Source organism: Gracilinanus agilis, chromosome 5, assembly GCF_016433145.1.
Source record: "Gracilinanus agilis isolate LMUSP501 chromosome 5, AgileGrace, whole genome shotgun sequence".
Classification (NCBI taxonomy): Eukaryota; Metazoa; Chordata; class Mammalia; order Didelphimorphia; family Didelphidae; genus Gracilinanus; species Gracilinanus agilis.
This window is the reverse complement of record NC_058134.1, coordinates 112,991,909-113,013,573: the sequence shown is the minus strand read 5'-3', so window position 1 is coordinate 113,013,573 and position 21,665 is coordinate 112,991,909. Positions and strand designations below refer to the sequence as shown.

Here is a 21,665-nt window from a genome sequence, read left to right as displayed (position 1 = left end):
AACATAGGGCAAAGTTGCAGGGGAGGGGAGGGTGTCATATAAGAAGTATGTCATTTCTTGTTTTTTATTTCATAGAAACTTTATTCTGATCTAATGATTCTCAAATAGTTACCACTTTTTATTAATGCTTAGCCAAAATCCAACAAATAACACTATGCTTATCTTGCTTCAACCACTAACTGCAATTTAAGGAGCCAGAAGATGGGAAGAACATTGGCTATGGAGTCAGAGTACCTGAGTTTAAATATTTCCTTGGTTGCAAACAATCTGTGCAACTTTGTACAAATCCTTCAACCTCTCTCGACCATAGTGTTATCATTTGGGAGATTTTATGTTTGGAGACTATAAGGCCTATGAAGTTCCTTCCAACACTAAATCTATGAACAACCTCAATGTTATTGCCTATCTTTTCTTCCTGGAAGTGTTTGAGATCACTTTTGGAATAAAGTAAGATCTCAACTTCATTTCTATTTCTTCCCTCTGAAGTATGTCTCTTCTTCTGAACTTCTCTATAGTCAAATATCCCATCCTAAGCTGAAAAAAAGTATCTTCTTTTTCTGAGTTGTCCATTTTATCTCAGAAACTTATGCAGATATTACTATATCTCTGTTTATTTCAGGTAAACCCTTCAATCTTAAGCTGAAAGCCCTGGGTCAGAAACCAGGGTCAACCAATGTCTAAGGCTATGAGAAAGAAATTCACCTTAGAAATGGAACAGTGAGTCCAAAGCCAGTTCTAGTGCTCCCCCTGCACAGATATAGATAGATAGATAGATAGATAGATAGATAGATAGATAGATAGATAGATAGATAGATAGATAGATAGATAGATTGACTGATTTTGTTTTCCATTGGACCATAAGGGAACTTTATGTGGTGATGTGATCATTAGCTACAGTCTCTGTGATCTGTATCTAAAGGTGTAAATTAAACGACTGAAATCTTGTTTAAATCATTCGGTTAATGAATACTGATTCTCTTATCCTCATCATAGTTTTCTCTCAGGGATATATGACAAAATTCTTTCTTCCAAGGTACAATTCTAATTGCATTATTACCTTGTTTAAGAACTTTCAGGGGAGTAAAATATCAGTTCTTCAGATTGACATTACATATTCAAACTCCAGTCAGACTTTCTAGGCTTTTTTATTATAACTCATGGTATTGCTTTAGAAGTGTTCCCACAATGTTCCATTCCTTATGACCCAAAACCCAATGGGGATGTGGCACAGGAAAGATATTGCTTTGGAAATGATCAAATCATTCTGGCCATCAAGTAGAATTTTACTCTAAGTAGACTACATATTAAGAAGCACCAAATCCAAATCTATCTATCTATCCCTCTGGACATGGAAGGAAGCTCAGAAGTAGAGACCACCTTAACTATTCAATGGTACCAGAATAGCATACCCTTACTCTTACTCCTTAATAGAACTTAAGAATTGAGAACAAAGGATATTATACAGCTTTATTGGCATTCACAGCTTCTGACTTGCATCACTGGTTCTCCAACAAGACCCAAGGCTAAATCTCACCCACCTAGAAGGGGCATTGCCAGTACATAAACAGGAAAGAGATTCCCTCAATTTCATTTCTTGATTTTATTAGAAATGGGGATTTTTTTTACCATGACAGAGTCCTCCAGAGCATCATGAAAAGGGAGTGGAATGTGGCCATGGCAACCAAGCATGGGGGTACATGGATATATAAGCATGGACTATCTGAACCCAGACGCTAGTTGAGAGAAGCAGCAAAAAGCAGCAGTTATTATGCTCTGAATTTGCCTGAAAGCGTTCATACTAAGAATGAGTAGGCAGTTACCTGAGGTTTCTTCACCTTAATGATCCAGGTAGGTGGGACAATGACAGCAGCATGAGCTCCCAGGGAACATGGCTCCTCAATGTGATGCATCATGAAGCAGGTAACCTTGTTGTGAAACTGGAGACAGAAAAAGAGTCACCAATGGCATGAGAACAGATGGACAGGACAGGTCATATGTGGGTATGGCTACTGTTTAAGCATATCCCCCTGCTGAAGCATAGGTTATTAACCTTGGGATCATGGATCCAAAGTATATCTGAAGAGGCTTTAAGGGGTCTCTGAAGTATTTTATAAAACATTTTGATAACTGCATTTCGATTTAATTTATTTCCTTTGAAATCCTATTTATGAGGCTAATAGGTAGTAGAATACTTTGATTACTGGATCTGGAGTCATGAAATTGTTGTTGTTTAGTCATTTTAGTAATGTCTGACTCCTCATGATTCCATTTGCTTGTTTTGGGGTTCTTTCTGGCAGAGATACTGCAGTGGTTTGCCATTTCCTACTCTCACTCATGTTAAAGTTGAGGAAATTGAGGCAACGATAGTTAAGTGACTTGCTCAAGTCACACAGCTAGGAAGCACCTGTGGCTGGATTTGAACCAGGAAGACAGCTAGTCAGGAAGTCATGAGTACAAATTTGACCTTTGACACTAACTACTTTTAACTTTAGTCTGCTTCAGTGTTTATATTTGTAAGTGGAGAGAATAATATCCAGGAGAGGGGAGAATGTATCCAGGATTATTGTAAGGATCAAATAAGATTAGATTTGTAAAGCATTTTGCAAAGTTTAAAGTACTATATGTACCAGCTATTATCATTATTTTATGCATTTAAAAACATCATTCCAAAAAGAACTGGAGGAATTCCATGTGAACTGGAATGACCTCCTGGAATTGATGCAGAGTGAAAGGAGCAGATCCAGGAGAATATAATACACAGAGACTGATACACTGTGGTACAATTGAATGTAATAGGCTTCTCTACTAGCAGCAATGCAATGACCCAGGACAATTCTGAGGGACTTATGAGTAAGAAAACTAGCCACATTCAGAGAAAGAACTGTGGGAGGAGAAACATAGAAGAAAAACAACTGCTTGAACACATGGGCTGATGGGGATATTATTGGGGATGAAGACATTAAACCAATGATTCCCAAAGTGGGCACCACTGCCCCCTGGTGGTTGCTGCAGGGATCCAGGAGGGCGGTGATGGCCACAGGTGCATTTATCTTTCCTATTAATTGCTATTAAAATTAAAAAAAAATAATTTCCAGGGGCACTAAGTAATATTTTTTCTGGAAAGGGGGCGGTAGGCCAAAAAAGTTTGGGAACCACTGCACTAAACGATAACTCTAATCCAACTATCAATAATATGAAATTAGGTCTTAATCAATGATACATGTAAAACCCAATGGAATTGTGTATTGGCTAAGGGGGTTAGGGGGGCTTGGGGAGAGGGAAAGAATATGAAACATGTAACTATGGGAAAATATTCAAAATAAAAATATAATTAAAAAAACATTATTCTGAGAAGAAGTACATAGGCTTCATCAAACTGTTAAAGGGCCTCATTATATAAGAAAGTAGAAGAGTCTCTGGATTAGGGGAACTAGGGACCTACGGGATCAATTTAGAAGTCACAGTCAGAGGGGATACAGCAATCCAGTTATATTGGAATTTGTGCTTTGTCAACCAGGGAAGTTTAAATTAAGCTATGGAACATTGGTTGACTGGCTAGTCATCCAGGGTTTTATGATAAAAGTTCATCCTGGGGTAGAAATTTAAGTGTTATAAGACTTAGAGCTTGCAGAAACTTTAGAGATCTATCATAATTTCAGAATTATAGATTTAGAGGTATAAGAGACTTTAGTGGTCTCATAGTCTAATCCAGTGATGGTGAACCTTTTAGAGACTGAGTGCCCAAACTGCAACCTTACTCAACATGTGAGCCCCTATGCCTTACCCCATATAGGGGAGGAAGGAAGAGCTCCCATTGGGCTGCTGGGTGGGTGAAGTGAGAAATGTCCTCAGGTACATGTGGAGAGGAGGAAGGGAGCAGACCTTTCCAGAATGTGTGTCACAGGTTTGCCAACACAGAATCTTTCCTTGTACAGATAAAGAAATCAAGTCCCAGGGAAGTAAGGTGATTTGCTCAGACACCAAGAAACAGATCTTGGACATAAAGTCAAGTTGTCTAGAAACTCTAAAAACCAGTTTTCATTCCACTACATCAGAGGGGTCAAAATCATTGCCATAAATGCCACCTTGAACCAGATTAAAATGGAGTTTGGAAATATTTGACAGAGTAAATAAAAACATAATGCAACAGTGATTTTTCTAAAGCAATGCATAATGTATATCTATATCAAATTGCTGTTCTTTTTGAAGGAGTGGGAAGAGGCAGGAAGAGAGAATTTAGAACTCAAAGTTTTAAAAATTGAACGTTAAAAATTATTTTTGCATGTAATTGGAAAAATAAAATATTTTAATTAATAGGTCCATAAATAATTCAATATGTAGCCCACAGGGATCTATTTCTACTTAAATTTGAGATTACAGCACACTCTCTCTTTGGAGATCTTTAAGGGATCTGACAACTCTAATATTTTATGATTTTTGGCCACTAGGCATTGAAATGAATGGAGTACTAGACTTAAATTCAGAAAAAATTTAAAGGACTTCCTAGATATATAACCCTGTACAATAATTTAACCTATTCAGTTGCTTTATGGGTAAATTAAAAGCATCATTCTCAAAAACTATTGTGAGAATCAAATTAAAAAATGTATCAAGCACTTTGCAGAACTTAAAGCACCATATATTTAAATGCTAGGTGGCATCAGCAGCAGAAGCAATAGCAAAAGCAATAGCAAGAAGAAGAGGAGGAGGAAGAGAAGTAGTAGTAGCAGTAGCAGTAGTATAGCAGTAGCAGTAATAGTATATTCTAGGGGTCTATCCAGTAAAGAATTCACCATATATATTTAGCCAAACTATCTCATTTTTCTAAGGTTATTTAATTGTCTAACATTACCCATGTAAGGGATGGGAAAAGTCTAGAGTCTAGAAAAGGAACTAGAGTCAAAGCAAGTGAACTCTATAAGATGCTTCCCCTTTCCAGACACACAGAAATCTTGCCCTAGCAGATCCTGGAATCTAAGGGTCAGAAAAGTACAAAATAACACAGGTCCTTCTCTCCAAAGAACTGTTCATTAACCAGGAAAGAGAATGAGAACAGCCTTCTTGCCTTCTCTTTATTAGAAGGCCTTAAACTTGAACTTTTAGTGTTGAAATAATGATGCTCTACAGGCATAGTACTTGGCATTTCTAAAGCACTTTGAACTTTCAAATGGAAGGAAGGAATCTTGCTTTGAATTATTGTAACAATAGACTAGAGGGAGAAGACCTAGTATCTATGTCCACTGTTGCCACTGATTCATTGTATAACCTTCCAAGGAAGTCACACAATCTTCCTCTCCTTGTGTATCACCATGAAATGAGATGATCCTTTAGAGTTTGGTACAAGTGAACTCTACTTTGCACAGAAATTTTCATTTTCATACATTTACATAGATTTAGAGTTAGAAGGGAACCTAAGAATCCATATCATCAAACCCCCTTCGTTTTACAAGTGAGGAAAGTGAAGCATAGGCTCATAGAGGTAGTAAATAGCAAGTCTGATTCAAATCTGAGTCCACTGATTCCAAATTCAGTGCCCTTCCAATTTAATCCTCTTTATCATAATAGTGGTGGAATAGAATAGGTTCTAGACCTAGAATGAGTAAGACCTAGATCCTAATCCCATCTCTTACACTTAACAGCTTTGGGACTTTGAACAAATCATTTAAGTTTTTTTATTCAGTTGTTTCTGTAAAGTAATTGGCCTCTGTAGCCTCTAAGGTCTATTCCAGTTATGATCCTATATGATAATTTCATAGCGGCTTTGTCTAGGTCACATTCATTTATTCAGAAAGTATTTATTGGTTATTAGTTGAACTAGATCACTACTCTTCTATAAAATGTCTAGATGACCTTTAAGGCCCCTTCCAACTCTAAACTAATGATGTTGAAAGTTACAGTGATTAGGGTATGATTAAATATCTGGCTGATATTTAATGGATGATGGCTGTTTAATATTTAACATGCAATTTTGTCCTCTAGTTGTTTAATCAACTAGTTAGCCCAGTCATTCAGACCCTGTTGATCCTAATGACAGATCCTGGACTTGACCCTCATGAGTAAATTATTATAATAAGCGTCAAATTCAAGTGTTTAATAAATGTTTTGGGAATTAAGAAATACAGAAGGAGAAGAAAAAAGAAACCATTCCACCCCATTGAAAAGAGCTTAAAGCCAAAGAACATGAGCATTAGGGAAGAAAGAACAATATGATATATAATATATTGTCCGGGGTACAACATGGGAGGAGTACTCACAAGCTATGTAAATGGTTACATGTCAATAAAGGAGAAACAGGGAGGATTAATGACTAGGTTGGCCCTTGGAAGCAAATGATGTTTATCCTCAGTGAACTGGAGCTAGAACATGAGGGTGGCATGGTACAATGTAAAGAGCATGGAGACACTTGAATATTTGGGTTCAAATCCTACCAGAGTGACCTTAAGTCTGTCACTTAATCCCTCTATGCCTGTTTCCTCATCTGTAATATAAATTGGAGTAGGCAGAGGCTTTTTAGGTTCTTTCTAACTCTAGCTCTATGTCAATCCTAAGGTAAACCTTGAAATCAGTCTACTAAATGCTGTCAGTTCCTCCCCTCCCCTTGAGTCCCTGGCACTTACCGCCTGCTTACACCAGGAACAGCTGATGGCCACAATCTCTTTACTATGAAAGGAGAATTTCTGCTGGAATCCCTAGGAATTCAGAAGGAAAAAGAGATTTCTGTAAATGGCATTTTTTCACCTTACTTTCTTGCAAGTCATTCATTTATTCAGTTAGCATCTATTAATCATTAGTTGTATGCTAATTGTAGGGAATACAAAGACATAAATAGCAGTCTCTGTCCTCTGAAAGCTTATATTCTCTGTGCACACAGGTAAATCAATGCAATTTAAGTGCAAAATAAGTGAGGCATGAGGTGTAGGTCTAACAATGCAGTTAGGTAGTGCACTAGATAAGAGCATTAGGCTAGAGTCAAGGAGACAGTGGTTCAAATCCAACTTAAAATATGTACTAGTTGGGTGACTATGGTCAAGTATATTATCTTTTTTTTCTTTCAATTTCCTCCCAATAGTATAATGGCAATAATAATGGCATCTACCTCAGAGAATTATTATAAATACTCAAATGAGATATTTGTAAAGCACTTAGCACAGTGTCTGGTATACAATAGGAGCTATATAAAATGCTTATTCCCTTGCCCTTAAAAAGAAGGTGAAGGAACAGGAATTACCTCACACAGGAGGTAGCACTTGAGCTGAGCCCAGAAGGAGACAAGGGCTATAATGTTCCAATTCACCATGTGTCTTAACCAGTATGGACTAAGGATCATGTCATTGTTCAGTTGTTTTTCAGTCATTTCCAACTCTTTGGCAAAGATTCTGGAATGGTTTGCTATTTCCTTCTCTAGCAAATTTTATAGATGAAGCAACTAAGGTAAACAGGGTTAAGTGACTTACTCAGGGTCACACAGTAAGTATCTAAGTCCAGATTTGAACTCAATAAGATCAGTCCTCCTGACTCCAGGCCAGCACTCTATCCACTATGCCATTAAGTTGCCGCTAAGGATCATGCGCTACACAACATATTGCATCATCCACTCCTCCCTCTTTCAGGAAATTAGTCAATGGTTACTTTATTATTTTTATTTTTTATTTTATTATATATAATTATGTATAATATATTAATAATACATATGTTTATTATATTCAAAGGTCTCCACTGAATTGAGTAGTAGAAGGATGGTTGATAGTCAAACCATTAACAATTCTTCAAATCCTTATCACTAGGGTATATTTTTCAACTAAATCAGATTCCTTGGTGTTGATTTTGGAGAACTTTATCATGTAAATAAATATTAGCATTGTAGTTGTGGAGCTTCTAATTAATCACATATTAATAGTTTTCCCTGTAACCACAGAAACATCTGAAGATCCAGAGACAGAAAAATTGAATAGCATGACAGGGAATTCATGGAAAGTCGAATTTGGAATTATACCTAAAAGAGCTATAAAACTGTAAACCTTTTGATATAGTAATAGTACTACTAGGTCTGTTATACCAAAGATATCAAAGAAAAGGATCTATTTGTACAAAAAATTTATTGCATCTCCTTTTGTGGGAGCAAAGAATTGGAAACCAAGGTAATGCCAGTCAATTGGAGAATGGTTGAATAGGCTGTGGTATATGATTATAGAAAGGAATATAGAAAGGATGAGCAGAATGGCTTCAGAAAAACATAGGAAAATTTATATGACTGGTGTAAAGTGAAGTGATCAGAACCTGGAGATCATTGTAAACAGTAACGGGGATATTATAAGGATAATCAACTATGAAAAATTTAGCTACACGGATCAAGACACTTCCAAAGGTCCCATGATGAAAAATGCTCTCTACCTCCAGAGACAGAACTAATAAGTCAATGCAGATGGAAACATACTTTTTAAAAATTTACTTTATTTTTCTTCTTTTTTATCTGTTTTCATTTGCAACATGGGTAATATGGAAATAATTTTTATGACTTCACATGTATAATCAATATCTAATTGCTTGCCTTCTCAAAGAGAGGGGAGTAATAGGAAGAAGAAATAGAATTCTGAACTCGATTTTTTAAAATGAATGCTAAAATTGTCTTTACATGTAATTGAGAAATACTTAACAAAATAATCTTTTTAAAAGAAGGTAGACTGAGCCTAAGTACTTAGAAGATTATGTGGCTCTGATATGAATTCTGAATTGAATTCAGCTTCACTAAAACCACAACTTATGTACCTTCTACTTATGAAGCATTTAAACAAGGCATTAAATACAAATAAAAACAAAAAACAAAGTATCCTGAAGGATTTTACATTCTAATTGGAAAATACAGAATGTAAAGAGGTAAAAAAGGACATGTAAGATAATTGGAGGAGGAGGAGAACACAAACAAACAATAGGGATCAGGAAAGACTTAAGTAAGAAGTAGAACCAAAATTTAGCCTTGAAGAAGTCCAGATATTCTAACAGACACAGTTGAGAGTGAATGCGTTATAGGCATAGGTGACAACCTGTGTGAAAGCAAAGAGATAGGAAAAGGAATGGTTAATTTCAGAGAACTCTAGACGGTAGGCCAATTTGAAGTATTTGTAAAGCAGAAACACATAATGTGAAATTAGTCTAGAAAGGTGGGTGGGAGCCAGACTGTGGGAGGCTTTAAATACCAGACTGATGATGAGTTTACATTTAATTCTATAGGTAATAAAGAAGCATTGAGTATTTTTAGCAGACGAGTCATATAGTCAGATCTGTGTATTATAAATATTAATTTGACAGCTATGTGAAAGAGAAGAATTGAAAAGGAGAGAGACTAGAATCAGAAAGATGGCTGTTAAGACTATATATGAAATAATTCAGGTGAGGTGATAAAGAACTGAACTATAACAGTGAGCATGTGAATGGGGAGGAATAGATAGGACAGATTTCATAAAGGTAGAGTTCACAAAACTTGAGGGCTGATTCACCTGATAGAAAGCTGTGGAGGAAAAAGAAGTATCAAGATTAACTCTTAGGTTGTGAACCTAGGTGACTATAAGTCTAGAAATGGCTTTGGCATAAGTAGACAAGAAGTGGAGAAAGGGTAGGATTAGTTAAGGCTTAATCAATAAAAATGTATTAAGTATCTACTATGTGCCAGGCTAAGGAATAGTGATATAAAAACAGCCCAAAGATAGTCTTTGCCTTCAAAGAGCTCACAATCTAATGGGAAAGACAATAAATATACACAAAAAAGGAAATAAAGAGGGAAGGAACTAGGATTAATAGAGATTAGGAAAAGAATATTTTAAAAGACAGAATTTTAGTTGGTATTTAAAGGAAGTCAGGGAAGCTAGCTGGTAGAGTTAGAGAGGGAGGATATTCCAGATATGTGGAACAATCAGAGAAAATGTCCCAATCTGAGAAATCAAATATCTTGCCGGTAGTACAAGGAGAATATTGGATTCCACTTTGCCTTTGTTGAATTTGAAATGGGACACCAAGGTGGATTTGCTGAACAGGAAGTTGGCAGTACAGCACAGGAAAGAGAATAGACATCACCTGGGATATGGGAAAGAATCTTATAGAATATCCAAACATATTGTGGTTGGGGGAAGCTAAATAAAGAGAAAAAATAATAGCATCAAGTGAAGGATTCTTACAAATGAGAGAGACATAGGTATGTTCATAGGCAGCAGGCTAAAATTCCTCAAATGCAGTGACTAACATTGATATTCTATATTAAGAATTAATTATAATTAAGAATTAATTGCTCACAATTATATGTAGGATTTTAAGGTTTATGAAACACTTACTAAAACTAATCCAGAGACTTGGGCAGACATTAATATTTCTATTCTATGAACATAGAACCTAAGATCCTAAACAGTTATTGATTTGTTCAAAATCATAGAGCTAGCAAGTGAACTAGAACACTAAATAAGATCTTCTAGTTCTAACCAATTCTCTTACATCATATCATGCTTCCTCCTCCATGAAGGTGATAGGTTAGCACAAGCAATCATTATAAAAGCAAAAAACAAATCACCAGCCAACTACCAACAAGAAACATTTTTACTCCTTTAAGAACAATTATATAAATACTAGAAAATTTAAGCAAAATAAAATAGCAAGCAATAGTCAGAAGATATGGGTTTGAATCCATAACTGCAATTTAATAACTTGGGCAACTCCCTCAACTTTTCTAAATTTGTAATTATCTTCCTCATTCACTTCATCATTATCATCATCATAATCAATAATTCATGTTTTAGAGTCCATTTAGCTTCATGAAGCACCTTACATATGCTATCTGATTTGATTCTCATTCCAACCCTAGAGAGTATTATTATTATCTCCATATTATAGATAATTAAGAGAAGATTTTTGAAAAGGTAATAAGGGTCTGAGGCAGAATTCAGGCTTAAGTTTTCTTGATTCCAGGTCAACATTCTATCCATTAAGATGTGCTACCTCACATCTACAAAATGGATAGGTTGGACCAGGTCTCTTCTACGATTATACCAGTGGGGCGGGGGAGGGGGAGGGGGGCCCACTGGGTTCCATGTTTATTCTGAAAATGTGATGAATATCTGAGTCATGTATTTTCAGGTCTGTGCTTCTTGGGATTCCAGCCTAGTGGAGTCACAAGCAAGGCTGGTTTTGGTGTCACTGTCTAACATGTTAACATAAACAGAGTCGTATCACAGTCTCTATAAGTGTGGTTCTCACATACCACCTGCTGTAGAGGAATTATCTTGGCTAGGATCTCAGTGCTGTAAAGAGATCCAGATTCTTAATTACTCAATTTTAAGAGTCTGTCTAAAAAAAATCTGCCACTGTGGGCGGTGGCAGATGCCATGGTTGTTTGAACACTGAATATTCAATTGTTAAGGAAGATTTAATTATGCACTATAAAATCAAATTTTAAAAATATGAACATGGAGGGAAAGTTTAGAATTAGATGACTTAGGCACTACAAATACCAATATCCTTCTGGAAAAGGGGAGAAAGGGAGGGATAGAGGATAAAGGTTTCTCTCAGACTACTACTACTACAGTATTGAAAATAATTTTTTTTAAATCACCATATGGAATTTATTTGAGTTCTGTTGACTGACTCTATTCTTTCAGCAACCTGAAATATGTTACTAATAATATCATATAATAGCTTTGTGTAAAAAAGAAATAAATTCTAATGACTGCTTACTTTTCTCAAGAAAATGCTAGGATTTGGCTTTTGGTGATCATTTGATTTTTAACTTAGTTAATTGTTATTATAACTAAAACTTTCTAACTAAAATAGGCATGGAAAGTTGTTAAGACATGGGCTGAACTATACAGTTATTTGATTTTATCCAGTTCTTAAAGAGATCCCCACAAAATCTTTCATACTTATCTCCTGCTTTCTACTCACATCACAAATGTTCTAGTTAAGGCCCTCATTGCTTCTCACCAGGCCTATTACAATAGCCTCCTAATAAGTCTCCCTGATTCATATTTCCCCTAACCTTCTTTAATCTAGCCTCCATGTATCTGCCAAACTGATGTTTTTAAGACTAAATGAAATATAATGACACTTAATATCCATGTGGTTCCTTCCCCTGTATCTTTGGAAGCTTATTTTAAGTAGAAAGTTTTACATTGAATGACAATTGTTCTGAGCCTCTAACTAGAAAAATTCTCAATATTTAGAAAGAAGTTGAGCTCTCAGTATTAATCTACATCTATAACTATTTCTTATTTGGCCCTGGCTTCTTTGTAGTTGAAACATAATTCCAATTATGGGAAACAACCAAGTAATGAAACTGCAGATTATTATTGTCTATGAAAACTGGGTTTTCTAAGGACTTTCCTTAGTTTTTGAGTAAATGGGTAGGCTGATATCATCAGCCTGAGTCTTGGGCTATGAGATGCCTATAGGAATAATAGCTCTCCTCAATATATATCCCTTCTCTGACTTAATTTAACCTGTTCTCTTTTCTTTCTTCTTCTGCTTGTTGCCCATGGCTTCTAAATCTTTTGGTTTCAGTTCTGCATGTCCCCATTTCTTCCTCTCTACAGCCAGACCCTCAGAATCTCTATCTAGTTCTGTAATCACTCTTCCTTTATAATATAAGTTTCTTAGAATATGACCAAGAAATGGCTTTGATTCATTCAAGGTGTGAAGACCCTATTCATACTAGCTTTGTTGTGTTGTTGTTCAGTTGTATCTGGCTTTTCATGACCCCAAAAAGAATAGCACACCAAGCTCTTCTATCTCTCACTATCTACCATAATCTGTTGAAGCTCACATTCATTGCTCTAACTGACACTATCTACCCATCTCATTTTCTGCTGTTGCCTTCAATTTTTCCCAATATCAGTCTTTTCCAATGAATCCTATCTTCTCATTATGTGGCCAAAGTATTTAAACTGAATACGTTATACTATCACAGTAGGTTACAATTAAATTAGTTCGATCAAGAAGTGTTCTTACTTTAGAAAGTGGACTTATTTTAAGAGGGATAGGATAATCAATAGAGCCCTATATTTATATTGTTATTCCTAAAGTACAATTCTTATCACGTCATTCCTTCTTTCAAGAAGCTCCAATCTCTCATTTCCAGGATTAAATCCAAATGCCTTACTTTATAGCCCTTCACAATAAAGCTCTAGCCTACCTTTCCAGTCTTTTTTATTTTTATGTACATATATATACATATACATATACATATATAAATATATACACGCATACAAACATATTACTAATATAATATACTAATATATTACTAATATTACTAATATACATAGACAAACATATCACTAATATATATGTGTGTATATATACACATATATATATATACATATAACTGTAATGCCAAAAAGAAAACTCTATCTCTTTAGCTAATAAAAACTTTTATTCAAAGAAAAAACACCAGAGTTCCACCAGCCTGCAACTGACTACCCTGCTCAACCCAGAATCCAGTCAGATTCCAAGGCTCCTCCTTGCCGTGGGATTGGTCCTTATATAGACCAATCCCTTGCCTAGAAGTAGGGGGAGGGACCCTTGGGACATGCTGGGGACGCAATCCCAAGCCACAATATTTTTAAAACCTGCATTACTAAATATACATATACACAAACATATTACTTATATATACACATATTAGCATTATATATGTAAAGCTCCCCTTAATATATTCTTTTTTAGACTATTTTATTCAACAAATATTGAATTGACTAGGCCCTTTGAACTGTAACGTTCCATGACTATATGATCTTTATACCAAAGAATGATTCCTAACATAAATCCTTCTCATGTCTTCCATGATTCTCCCATTAAAAAAAAAGGAGTCTCCAGATTTAATTAAAAAAAAAAAACAACCAGAATGTCAAAGAATATTGATAATAGGAGATAACATACTTTGTACCATAGGCGTACCCACCTCCCCTACTGTTGTCATGGGAACTTGGTGTATCAAGTATCTGTCTGTGATACTTGGGCAAATGAATCAGTGTTCCCTAAGTTCTGTTGGTTTTGCCCTTGACATTCAACCAACTCCTAAGAAACTGAGGTTGGAATAGTAGACACAACATGCTAGGGAAACTGGGCAGAGGTTAGGGGTGGCGGGAGAATCTGGAGGGAGCCTCACTCAGCACTGCCTCCAGAACTATCTGGGTAGGTTCTTGCATGATAGTCATAGTATTTATATCATGTAGAATAGTAGGAAAGGCATTGACAGAAAAAGATCAAAGCTGAGTGGAACAAGGTGATTATCAGACATTAGGCAGAAGGAGTAACATAATGACTCACAGGCCCTAGGGTCAGGTAGCAACACCAATTTGGTTAACAATATCTTTCTTTTAGGTGGTCAACACTTAATTCTCTGTTTGGCTAGTCTCAAATGCAGTTCTGATTTATTCTCCTCTTTCCCAACTTTTTCCACATGACTGCCATTCTTTCCTCCTATGGGCTCTCAATTCTTCTCAAAGGCCCATTGAAGATTAAGAGCAAAACCACATGAGCATGGGGAAATCTAGATGATCTCATTAATTTAGAGTATGGTCTAACTAACATTTCTGTAGTTAAAAACTTGAGAGAAAAGGATCCCAAATTGCATTCATTACAATTTCAAGGACTTCTACTAGGACTACCAAAATAAAATCTTTTTTAAAAACCCTCAGTAAAAGTACCACCAGCTTTTTCAATAAAATACCAAATACTGGCCACATGGAAACTCTACCTACATATAAGATGATTAGGGCATAATCTATTTCACAATCTAATAAGTCATTCCTGTTACATTTATCCTTATTGAGAAGAAAATGGGCACAAGACTCCCATAAGATAAGATAGGAGGGACTTGTGGTCTGTTGTGTGTGAAATATCATTTCCAATCACTTCTGATTTTCTCTTTTTTTTATCTTTTCTCATTTACTCCTTTCTAACTCTGTCTATATCATTCTTTCCATTTTTCACCGTCTAGTTTTATTCCTTTTCCTATATCTCTCTTCTTCCTATGTTACTTTTCTCTCTTCATCACTTTCTCTCATTATGTCCCTTTATTTTCATTTTAATTGCTCTGAGCCTATGCATAAAAAAAGATTCTAATGATAAACTGAAAGACAAAGAAAACAAATGACTTATACTGCCTGGGTTACAATATAAGGCTGGACAGGCAAGACCAGTGATTTAGTACATTAATATATCTGTTTCAAACAACCAGCATAGATTGATAATAAAAAGTTAAAGCTAGACTGGACAGAAGAAAGATATATGTTTAATGCTTTTGGAAAACTTTGTGGTACCTTCAATGATCCTAAACAAATCTGTAAAAGGCCAACAATAGTCCACCTGTTACTACTTGGCTCTGGCTCCTTGACTACCATGATTTTAAAAGAATTAAAATGACAAAGAACCAAAAGGATAATGAAATTTTATGTTGGACTTAAGTAGGCAGAAGCATTTCCTTCAGGATAACTTTTGTTCAAGATGTGATTTAAAACATTACAGGTGACAAGTATAAATGGAAGAGGAAGATCTCTTCTATTGTTAGAATGAAATACAACAGATGGATAGCCCATGTGGTAAGCCGTTACCTCTGGAATACTAAAAGAATAAAAAGAAATCTTTGGTGCAAAGGGTAGATCTCCTTGGGATGACTGATTGGTATGAAAATGGTCACAAAACTCCCAAAGGATGAGAAGACAGGGAGAACTTATGGTCTGTTGGGAAAGTGCAACCACACAAATGAAATACCATTTCCAAAAAATTTTAAGGTTTCTAAAGTGCTTTGAATATATTTTTATCTCATAACTTAACTATAAAACAAGTCTGTGAGCTACCTGTGATGGGTTTGAAACATATCAAATTAGATATTTTGGGGAATATATACAGTCTCATTTCAGTCTGGAACAACAGTAATAAAATTAACAACTGACATTTATACATAATGTTACGATTTATAAAGTGCTTTATATATGTTAATTCATATCTTAGCAAAAAAAAAGAGAAACCTGCAAGATATATTTGATACACATATCAAATTAGAAATGTGTAGAAAATATATAGTTTTATTTCAGTTTAGAACTTTAGGGATCACATTAGTGTGAGGAATTCCCTGTGTGGGAATTCCCTCTACCAAACAGAACAACCATTTAAAATCATTTAAAATCTTAGCAAGTATCTGTACCATTGAACTAGCTGACTGGCCTGTAGTGTCATGGCTTTTATGTGGTAAGTATCAGGACCTTAACCCAAGGTTTTCTGACTAAAACACTGGCTCTAATCACTACACACAAAACTGCTTCTAAATTGTATATTTTATCTATCTAAATATGTGCGCACTTATACTCATAAATGTAAAAATATACCTATACATACCTAGAAAGAACAGCTTAGACTAGGGAGGCCAAATATAATTGAATTGAACAAAAATTTGAATGCCTACTTTGGGCAAACCACACTGAAATTAGGTTGAGGTTTCTAGCTTTCCAAACTAGCTGTGACATCTGAAATCAGGTCCAGGAAAACTACAGCACAAAAGAAATTATTTCTTAGGTTAAAATATAGAGTATTCAGAACTGCTTCCTTCTTTCTCCTAAATGCTTCAAGCACATGGTACCCATATGCTGCCTTCCCAATTAGCATTGGTCTACTCTTCCCTGAACTACTTCAAATTCTAAAACTATCTTTATTTCCTCTCCAAATCAAAAATCCCATTCATTAAAACCATCTTAGTTAGGAATTGCTAGCAATGAACCCTAAAGTGTGAGTGGATGATATGTTTAACTATTACAAAGATTTTTAATAAAAATGAAAAAAGTAAATAAAATGAATCTTCAATTACAAGAACATGAAAGAGAGTCTATCCTGTGCCTTTCCCCCTGCTCAAGCAGTGCACTAAAAAGGAAAATACCTAGAAACAACTTCAAGAGTACCACCCACCCTTCCTTCCTCGACTTTGCAAGTAGCTTTGGACCCCCAATCCCACCCACCCCCGTCCCACTATGGGTTTAGTAAAAACAAGGAGTATGCACAGCACATGCCAGAAAACCATAAAGAGACAGGTCTCATACAAGGCTGTTGTGAGCTTTATATTATTGCCACTGGATAGGGTCCTAGTAAAACATTGCATTCAGAACTTCTGGCTGGGTTTCCCATCAGCTCCATTTATTTTGGACCTTCATTGACAAGCATTGTTGCTCAGCAACCTAATAGTTAGTTGTTCAGCAAATAAATGTTATGAGCTAGCAGTTCTCATTAGTAAGATTTAACCACTAGAGTCATTTTTCCAGCTGAATACCAAGCTTAAAGAAAGAAGCTAATTTATCATTTCTTAAATGTAATAATCCCCTCTAATGAAGTTATATTCTCACTGACTATGTTTTGTAACAAACCAAACATCATAAAACAGTTTTGAGAAATGCATTCTCTCTGAAAGAAATGGAATGGAAAATGTACATAAACGGCCAAGAGTGTTCTAGCACTATTCTAGGGGGCAGAAATAAAAGCAATTAACACAGCTGCTGGCCTCAGGAAACTTACATTCTAATGGAGGAAGCCAAAATTAAATATAATTATAATAGAATAATATAAGAGGGAGTTCTGCCAAGGGCTGAGTGTTTAATGGCATGCATGAAGAGAGCTAGAAAGTAATGAAGTGAACCTGATTCCAGGATTTCTATGGGTGAATGCTTACCAGTCTTAAGCCTCTTTTCTCAGAGGACAGGCTTGGAGCTTCATGTTAGTATTAGAATGAACCCATGCTTATTTAACACAGGAGAGGATACTCAGGTAACCCAAGTAAAGCCAGAGGGAATCCTGGTGCAATAATCACGGGATAGCTGAACCCCTTACCTTACCACACTGCTTACATTTTCCCTCCTGGCGCCGTCTGTGTACCCAATGATGACGGACAAAATTCTGCAAAAGAAGAGAAAAAATGAGTATCTTTTTGGAAGACAAACACCAATAATAATTTTCCCCTTTACTTCAAGATAACCATTTCTACCACAGCATTTTCCAAACTTGGAAATGAAGGAAAGAACTCTACTACTAACCCCTCCATAGGACATAGGTTAATAGTTGAAAACCAGACCTAATCCCTAAAACTGTAGAATTTTCACTCCCAGAGATCATCAGTATTAGAACTGACCTATCCAATTGAGAAGGGATCTTTCATATCAGGAAAGGTATAAATGAAGTCAGGCTTCAGTGAGTTTTATCTTTGCTACTGTTATTGTTTTTTTGTTTTCTGTTACACTGGCTTTCCTTATCTCACACAGGTTGGAAGTACAGAGGGCATTTATGACCCTATTACAGTACTGACCAGAAAGATAACTTTAATCTGTTCCACTTTTCTGACCTCCCTAGGCAGACTTATTGCCCTTCTACTACCTGAGGCATGCCATATTCATGCTGACTCCTGATAAATGTAAGTCCTACAGCAGCTCAGAACTCCCAAATCCAAGCAATCTGCCACCCTCAGTCTCCCTAGGTAGCAAGAATGATTGGAATGCCCTCCCACCCTGGAACAGGGTTCAGTGATTATTGCTAGATTAGATGGCCACTGAGGTCCCTCGTAATTTATGATTCTAGTCCTTATGGTTGAGGGTGGAGGAGAGAATATTGTTTAATAGATGGTTGTTTCCCAACTATTTTCACTGCAGATTTGTGACTATGCCAGTGGGAGACTGGATTGGAAAACCCCATGGAATCTTACAATCCTTTATGAAAACTGAGAATTATTCTCTGATAGTGATAAAAAGAACACTGTTAAGAGAAGGAAAGATTGAGAAAAAAGAAAAGGTAAAGGAGATAGATGACAGAAGGGCCCAAACACATAAGCAAAGTGGAGGGAATATGCAATCATTGAAATCTAATTCAATAAACATTCATTAAGTACCTATACTAATGAGGGTTTTTTTGGCAAAGATACTGGAGTACTCTGCCATTTCCTTCTCCAGTGGATTAAGGCAAACAGGGGTTAAGTTGGCTTGGGTCACATGACTATTATGTGTCTGAGGCCGAAAATGAACTCAGGTTTTCCTGACTCTAGGCCCAGCATTCTATTGATCCATCTAATTGCCCCAACTTTCTTGGTACCTCAAGGAAAGACCATCCACCTACTTGTGTGGCAGAAAAGGTTGCAAGGATAAAAACAATACTCATGTTGAGGGGAACACAAGGATTTATTGAGTGCATTCCACTCTCTGTCTAGAATATAGAAACATGTCCTATTGCTAAAAATTCCAGGGAAGAGATTTAATTATGGTCAGATGCCTATGTTCTACAGGGTGACAGGATTATTAAGTGATGGTATGCCATGAGAACATGAATTGCAGAAATCTAAAAATGTACATTAATACTACAAGCAAACATACTGGCTTCCTAAAAATCCAAATTAATTTAGAGTAGTAAATGACAAGGACAGGAGTCAACAAAAAGGGCTCACTTAAGTCTGAAAGGCTAGACACATTCAGATGAAAGGATCCAGTGTCCTAAGGTTTCTGCAAAAGAACATTTGAGAAAAAAAAACTGAGACTAGATGATTATAGAGCTGGGCAGGGATTTCAAAGTTCATTGAATCCAAGCCCTTTGTTTTGCAGATGAGGAAACATCAACTCATTGAAGTCACTGCCCAAAGATATCTAAAATTTTAACTCGGGTTTCACAACTGCACATTCAGTGTGTCAAGTTCAGTCCTCTTTTTCCCCAATGATGACTATTTTTAATAATTTAATAAGAAAAGGCACTATGATAAAATGGATGGATAGAAAGTTGGCCTTGAAGTCAGGAAGACCTGGGTTTCAAGTCCTATCTCTCTGTCACTAGTTACAGAAGCATCACTTGACTTCTCAACAACTATAAATTGCCTCGATAAAGAATTTACCCACTGAGAGTTCCCTGGGCAGTTAGATGGGTAAAGCTCTGGGCCTGGAGACAGGAAGACCTGAGATCAAATGTGACCTCACACACTTACTAGTAGTATGAGCCTGGACAAGTCACTTAATCTGTGTCTGCCTCAGTTTCCTCATCTGTTAAAAGAGGGAATGATACCTCCCAGGACTTTCGTGAAGATAATTATAAAGTGCTTAGTAAATGCTATATGGATATTAACTAGTACTATTATTATTAATTTACTGGAATCACAGGTTTGGGCCAGAACAAGAATGTATTGAGAGGGAATACTGACATTTCTGACACTGAACAACATTTGTGCCTTGAGGCATAATAAGCATATTTCCTAACCAGGTCAAACATGTCAAAAAAAAAAACTTCCTCAGATCAAATTTTAAAGACAAATTCAGGCGAGAAAGAAACCCTGAGACACTAGCCACAATTGGTGAAGACACAGAAAAGGTAAACCTTTCCACCAAAGGCAAGTTAGAGGTCATCAAAGGGTACAGTGGTCTTGTTAACAAAGTGATAAGCTTAGTTATTTTATGCAGTATTCAAGGATGAATATTGTTAGCTCCTTTAAATGTCTATGCCCTAGACCCACCTTACTGATGACTCTGCTTAGGTCAAACTCAGGGAGCTCCTGTGTGTTGAACCTACTTTAAAATAGAAATCTTTTTGGATTTTAGAATAGCTGTATGATTCTAGGGGGCAACAGCTTCTCTTGTCAATGTGAAAACAGTTACTATATATTCTCTGTGTCTTCTTACATCCCTCCTTTAAGCATGAACAATCTTTTATCCCTCCCCTTCTGAGTACTGTCCATATATCTCAGATTTTAAAATCAAATGACAATTGAGGCCCTTCTCCAACAAAAAGTTTAACTGACAATTCCTACCCAATATGCTTCATTTGAGATATGAAGTGTTCTGAACCAAAATTTCAACACTAAGAATATTCTCTAAAATTATTATAAAAAATAACTCCCCCAAATTAACTGTTCAAAGATTTCCATAGCAATATTATATTTAATTGAAAAAAGGAAAGTAAATATAGAGGAAGGGTTAAATAAACTGTAGGGCATTTATGTAATGTAATATTAAAATGTAATTAATATCGATAAGGAAGAATACCAAAAAGGCTGGAAAACGTTTTGAAGGAATATGAAGTAATGAAAAAATACAATGAAATATACACTAAATAGGATCAAATAAGCAGAGAAATGAATGACTGAAGAATATTAATAGAGACTTAGAGGCTGTTATTGGAAAAGTGTGATGGTACTTTATGTATTGGGATGAATTTACAAGTAAATAATTAACTAGGCTGGTAAGATGTCTGTGCGTGTGTCTATTGTTTTACATGTAAGTGGGTAGGTGAGTGAGTGGACATATACATGTATGTATTGGTTTCAATTTTTTAATCTAATCTAATAATTTTATTGATGAAGAGTATTCCTGCTGCAGAAATCCCTGCCACTAATATGAATGAGCAATTTATCTGTAATTTATTGCTTCTGAGAAGACTGCTTTGGAGGTTAAGTGATTTAATTTATGGTCTTATAGCCAGTAAATATCAGAAACAGAATCTTGAACCGAAATCTTCCCGATGTCAAGCCCAGCCCTCAATCCTTCATATCACGATGTTTCTCCTTATTGGTTATATTGATAATCAACATTAATATTTTAATAAACCATTTTAATGGTAATATTTTAGTCTTTGTAAAGCAACAGTCCTATTATACTGCTAGTAAATCTGTTGTAGACTGAGAATAT

The 21,665-nt window shown here is 35.9% G+C and overlaps 1 protein-coding gene across 1 annotated transcript in view; it reads right to left on the bottom strand.

The window, feature by feature from the left end:
- Positions 1 to 21,665, bottom strand: part of DGKI (diacylglycerol kinase iota) — a 611,386-nt gene that overhangs the window by 310,374 nt on the left and 279,347 nt on the right. The window contains 3 exon segments of the mRNA XM_044677460.1: positions 1,821 to 1,937; positions 6,618 to 6,689; positions 17,848 to 17,913. Coding sequence (XP_044533395.1) covers positions 1,821 to 1,937; positions 6,618 to 6,689; positions 17,848 to 17,913 — 255 coding nt within the window.